At 40.4% G+C, this 6,015-nt stretch overlaps 1 protein-coding gene across 3 annotated transcripts; it reads left to right on the forward strand.

The window, feature by feature from the left end:
- The first annotated feature begins 54 nt into the window (after positions 1-54).
- LOC102200657 (uncharacterized) lies at positions 55-6,009 on the forward strand. Of its 3 annotated transcripts, none has more exons than XM_005755651.1 (5): positions 55-210; positions 397-463; positions 2,854-3,444; positions 3,537-3,656; positions 4,617-6,009. In XM_005755651.1, exons 2-5 carry the CDS (start codon positions 450-452, stop codon positions 5,611-5,613), a joined length of 1,722 nt encoding a protein of 573 aa, XP_005755708.1. In that variant the 5' UTR covers positions 55-210; positions 397-449; the 3' UTR covers positions 5,614-6,009. The 3 variants fall into 3 exon arrangements, with proteins under 3 accessions (XP_005755708.1, XP_013763643.1, XP_013763644.1); XM_013908189.1 differs by lacking the exon at positions 55-210 and adding an exon at positions 239-278; XM_013908190.1 differs by lacking the exon at positions 55-210 and adding an exon at positions 266-282.
- The last annotated feature ends 6 nt before the right edge of the window (positions 6,010-6,015 follow it).

Below are 6,015 nucleotides of genomic sequence, written 5' to 3' on the forward strand. Positions count from 1 at the left end.
ATGTTTGTTGTGTTTTCATTAAGAAAAGTCCTTTCAGTCACCACTTTTATTTTCCGATAACACTTGAAGGCAGCATCAGGAAACCAGTTAATCAAGACGAGCAAGTTGTTGTTGTTGCTTGAACGTCAAATGTCGCTACTAAACTTTTTCACCCTCCTTAACAAACAAAAGTCAGCTGACTGTCGATGATCCAAGGTGTTACACAAACAGGTGTGGCTCATAATGTGGAGAAATGAAAACGAAACTTAACATTTGTGACCGGGCAGTTTAATTACTGAGTGGGTATGCAGTTATTTCAGCAGGCCCACTCGAGGCGTGGTATTGGGAGCTTGTTAATTTCTACAACAGCTGGACTGCGGGCTTCAGATCCATCCTGTTCTTGTTTCCTTTGCGCAGATAAAGGTGAGACCTCCGCGAGGACCTGAACACAACACACAGAGAAGAAGAAGATGTCTGAGGCAAGGTAAGGCGGCTCATGGTGCACGGAAAACTTTTAGAGTGCATGTAGTAAAATACTTATATGTACTGATTAAGTGACAGACTAGAACAAAACACGGAAGAAACGATTTTAAAGACACACCCAGCGACTTTAAAAGAATCGTTGGAGGAACAGGACCGCTTTACTTCTACGTATCTACTCTTTCACTTTAATCAGCTGCAGTTCCGGTTACATCCAAGTTTTCATGTTAGATTTAATTTTAAAAACTTGTGATGGGACTGCTGGTTTTTACACGAAAACGTGTCTCTTTGTTAGCGGTTAGACTTTTAGCCTTTTCGTATTTTAATCTTTTAAACCTAAAAAATGTACAAATATGCAATGTCCCCTCCCCAAAAAACATATCTTTGCTTTTTTCTTTCTTTTCATCACAATGGCTCCTTACATAAACGTTTGGAGGGGCTATAGAAAAAATTTATACAGAGATGTATTAAAGGACAAAGTCTGTGGTTAAGTCATAAACACTGCAACTAAAACAGACATGATACATGAGCACTGTTGCATTAATATTAACAATCTGATAATGAGTGTGCTGCTAATTAATATCCCAGGTGTTTTTGTAACACTCTAAACATTGAGGCCTGAAGAAAATACCTCTAGAGCAAAATGACTTAGTCACATTAATGTTACCTGCTTATGCATGTCTGAAGTCGGGCTTTATAATAAGTAATAAAAGTCCCATCAGCACAGGACTTGGGTAACAATATTCAAGTTTTCAGATTTTTAATAAATTTGAAAATGATGAAGCACATTATACACAATACACACCCAACGAAGAAGAATAAGAGCTATATCTTCTGTTGGTGTACAGCAACAGCACCAGGACAAAACAGAGGAAATATATAAAAAAGAAAAAAAAAGGAAAAACACAGAATTGCAGTACACCATTTTATTAAAACCTGTCCTAATAACTCCATTTACTGACCCATAGCCTTTTGTAATTTGGCGCCATCTAGTGGTTATATTATAAAAAAGCAACTAAGAAGGTTAAAGATGAATAGTGATTTCTGCAAAAGACATTTTAACATGTACTTGTTAAAGCACAGTAGTGTGTGATTTATAATGTTAAAGGTGGTTCCATGATATTCAGCAGTAACAATGGCAGAGCACACAGCTGTATTTATTCAGTTTGATATTTTTAATTTATTCTTCTACTGTGAAAAGGCCTGTTATGTGAGAAGAGATGTCTGTGTAGGCTCTCATTCATCCAGGTTAGGGTAGTGGAAGGATTTTGGAAACAAAGTGGCCAGACTTGACTGGATGTGATGATGTCTCACCAAGCCCTTTAGTACATAATGAGACTTGCGCATGACTACCCTGTAATTTTATGATGCTCTATTGTGTATATAATGTTGTATATTAACTGAGAGATCAGTACATGTATTTAATGCCTGAGTATCAGGCACATCGACACACTGTGTTTTGTAGCCTGCTCCTCATTTGCTCAAAATGTATGCCCCTTCTAATTTATACAAATCAGACGCATCTGGTGTGATGAACTTTCACCACCATTGGTTTGAGATAAAGGAACTTGGGCAGACAGCCCACGTCTGTTCATCCAATCAGGCATAGGTCAGTATTGTACAGGCGTAAACAAAAACTTGTCAATCCCTAGTTGTCAGTTTCTATGAGCTCAGCCATCTAGCGTCCAAAATGGAAATAATTTGACCAAACGCCACTGTGGATGTGTAAATGTATCGATGGTTAATTTGTAACTTTAGCTGATAAAGCCATTTTCAAATGCTAAGCTACCAAGTACTACGTAAGCTCAGGGATAAATTCATTGACAATATGCACTGAAAACCAGTATTTTGCTTCATTCGATAGGCAGCTATTTAATGGGCTTGCAGGCAAGATCATGTTAGCCCAAGATCAAACAAAAATTCTTCCACGAATTGAGTTTTTGGTAGAAAACCTCTAATATTAGCTGTTGTGGATAAAGTGCTACCCACTTAGTACTACTAGCAAAATAAAATCTGAAGCTGAATAATTTTTTGGTTTTGTTTTGGACTCTGTACTGTGCTGGGTCATTTTGTGGACATGAGTGATTTGTGGATTCACACTTTGCTAATCTAATATTAGCAAACTGAAGCTGAACTGTAGGGGAGGTGGGCAGTGAGGCTCAACACTTTGAGATAAAAGTGTCACATTAACTTGCTGTGACTGAAAGTTGAGGAAGGTTTTATAATATTTTGGTTACACTCTACTGCATTCACACATTTTAAATAAAAGTGTTTAAACTGTTTAAGTTGTTCTGTAGTGCACTTTATACTGAGCTCTGCGACCGAGCTGTCATGTACAAGTTTTGTTTGAATTCCCCCAGAAACCTCACAAACAGATGATGCTTTGTGTTACAGAAAGGAGCTACAGGAGGCCTTGTGCCGCTACACCACAGACACCCTCACCTACATCCACACAGTGAGAGCATTCTGTGAGATGTTCTCTAAATGGATGCTCTGGAGAGACACCGAGGTAGAAATGATGAGGGATATCAAAGATAGACTTGAAGCACTTGACCTAAACGTCAACCATGTTACTAAATCAGCGGAAAAAGGTAAAGCCTTTGTGGAGTATATGAAGAGCAAGGTGACTGTGAATGTAGACAGCAAGCGTGCAGAGCTGGAGAATGAGCTGGCTGAAGTGTTGAAGGACACTGCAAGTGGCCTGGAGAGTCTCAGCAGCTTCCTGGATGCAGTGGAGAAGCTGGCAGTGACCTCGCTGCATGTGTTCACGGAGAACCAGGTGTTACACCTTCCAGAAGGGATCAGTCCTGAGTATGTTCAGGCTGTCATCTTGGCTGCACGAGTGATCTGTCCTCTGCTGCTGGAGTTTAAAAGAGACGACAACGTCTTCTTCCTTCCCAAACTCCAGAATGTGGAAGTGCTGGCATATCAGCTGGACAGATACATACAGACCTCCAAGACAATCTGTGAGAAGTTGGACAAAAGGTAAACAAATAAATGATATACAAAATATTAAGGAATTTTGCACATTAAGTATCATCTATTGTATAAAATAAGTCAACCTGCGTTCTTCACAGCTGCTTCAGTGACTTTGGTCTGAAGATGGCTGTAGAAACTGTGGTTGATCTTGATGTGGATTTGTCTGAGGATGACATACAGAGAATGCTTGATCACGTAAATCAGCTCGATGAGATCAGGTAAGTTTTTCTGTTCCCAAATATGTGTCAGTGCAGAACTTGTTTTTTCTTCATCTCAGGGGTCAAATACTGCTGGTGTCCTACTGTCCTGCATAAGATGTTCTTTGATGTTGGTGCTGTGACGTAGACATTGCCGCTGCAGTGAGACCGGTTTCACTCCTAGTGCATCAGGGGTCTTGAACTCCAGGCCTCGAGGGCCGGTGTCCTGCAGGTTTTAGATCTCACCCTGGGCCAACACACCTGAAACAAATGATGAGTTCATTACCAGGCCTCCAGAGAACTTCAAGACAAGTTGAGGAGATAATTTAGCCATTTAAATCAGCTGTGTTGGATAAAGAACACATCTAAAACCTGCAGGACACTGCCCCTCGAGGCCTGGAGTTCGAGACCCCTGATAAATATGCTTGGTCTGGACACTACACTATACAAAAAATGATGTAGCTTCTGGATCTTAAAAGTGAAGCTAGTGTAAATGTTCCTTAACCTCCTGGGACCTGGCATCCACATATGTGGAGATCACATTTTGGGTTGTCAAAATACAAAATTTTGCTCTACAAGGGCCTGATATCCACTTACGAGGACATTATACTGCCACTGCTCTATCAAAATTTAAAACTAATGTTCTCATATGTGGATCTCATTTCTCTCAGAAACAAAAATCAGGTAATTCTTTGTTTTTACATTCATCAGGTCCCAATCAGCCCAAATAGCAAAGAGAAATTAAAAATGCATGACTTGAAAGAGTTTGGGTCGTGGGAGGTTAAACCTCTAGTCTTGTTCATGGGCTGCAGAGAGGACTTATATCCCTGCAACCAAAAAAATGTTTTGCAGGACACATGACATGTTTTTGTTGGTCATGTAACCTTAAAAACTAAACCCAAATAGTGTTAATATTGCAATAACATGCTGACATTTTAAAATGTGTCACCCCACTAATTCTTTTTAAATTTCTTCTCTCAGGATGAACGAGCAGTTCCGAATGGTGTTCTTGTTCCAGGAGGAACCATGCCATGGGTTCATTAGTGAGTTCGACAAGCGACAGCCCACCATGCTGCAGTTTCTAAAGGAGCTGGAGGAGACAGCTGTTCAGTTAGACAGAATGAATAAGGGGGCAAAGATTTCCAGTGTGGCAGGCAGCTCCGTGGGGGCAGTTGGAGATGTGCTGTCCATTGTTGGTTTGGCATTAATTCCTTTCACAGCAGGAGTTTCTCTAGCTTTGACAATGACTGGAGTCGGGCTGGGAATCACCAGTGGAGTCAACAGTGCTGTGACCACTGCAACAGAGGTTGGAGTAAATGCTACACAACGAAAGAAAGCCTCTGAAGTCTTCAAGAACTTTATGGAGGATGTACAGAGTCTCCAGAGTTGTCTGGAGGAGGTTACCAGGCAAACCATCGCCAAACTGGACGCACTTGACATAAATATAGTTGTGGGAGTTGGCAAGATTGCCAAAAACGCTGGTGCTATTGGAAAGGGTATTGATGCACTTGTTGATAGCGCTTCTGCTGTTAAGATGTTACAAACTGAAGAGCTGCTCACGAGTGCTGGGAAAGTTGTGGCTCAAGAAGGACAAGCGTTACGTAATGCACCCAGGGTTGCTTCAGATATCCCAGATATTGGTCAGGCAGCAGCCAAAGGGACCCTTGCACTCTCCAAGTCAGCAAGAGCAGGTCTCATTGCACTTAATGCTCTCTTCCTCGGCATGGATATTTTCTTCATCTGTAAAGACAGCATGAGTCTGGCTAAAGGCAGCGAGACTGAAGTCTCACAATTCATCAGAGCCAGAGCTGCACTTTGGAGTTCAGAGATCGACTCATGGCAGAAGATGCATGACTCTCTGAATGAAGGTTTGCCAACATCAGAAAAAAAGAAGGCTGTTCTGGAGACTCCAATTTATCTGGAGATGGAGGTGAAGAAACAGAGTGAAGCAGAAAGGGTAGAACCATCTGCTGAATGATTAAAAAAACTGCAATGAAACAGTTGTAAATTTCTGATCACTGAAGTGCTCAACTCATGCTGATTGAAACTATGATCAGATCATAGAGCCGTTTTATGTGGAAAATGTTTGAAAGCAATCGTCAGACTGTAGGTCTTTTCAGTAACAGCACGCAGCGAGGCATCCTCATGCTGTAATTACATTAATTGCCAATAAGCCAACTGAAAAAAAAAAAGTATATTCTAGAGTTGTGATTACTGCAATATCAAGTATCAGAGAAAATATCTGTCAATGCCAAATTTGACTAATATATGTGATTTGTACATAATTCTGCTGAACATTTTATTTGCACAGTCAAATATAAAACCGTATTAATAACATTATTTAATCAAGTATGCAATAAAATAAAAAAAATAATTACTT

Source organism: Pundamilia nyererei, unplaced genomic scaffold, assembly GCF_000239375.1.
Source record: "Pundamilia nyererei isolate P.nyererei 1_Seehausen unplaced genomic scaffold, PunNye1.0 scaffold02383, whole genome shotgun sequence".
NCBI classification, from domain to species: Eukaryota; Metazoa; Chordata; class Actinopteri; order Cichliformes; family Cichlidae; genus Pundamilia; species Pundamilia nyererei.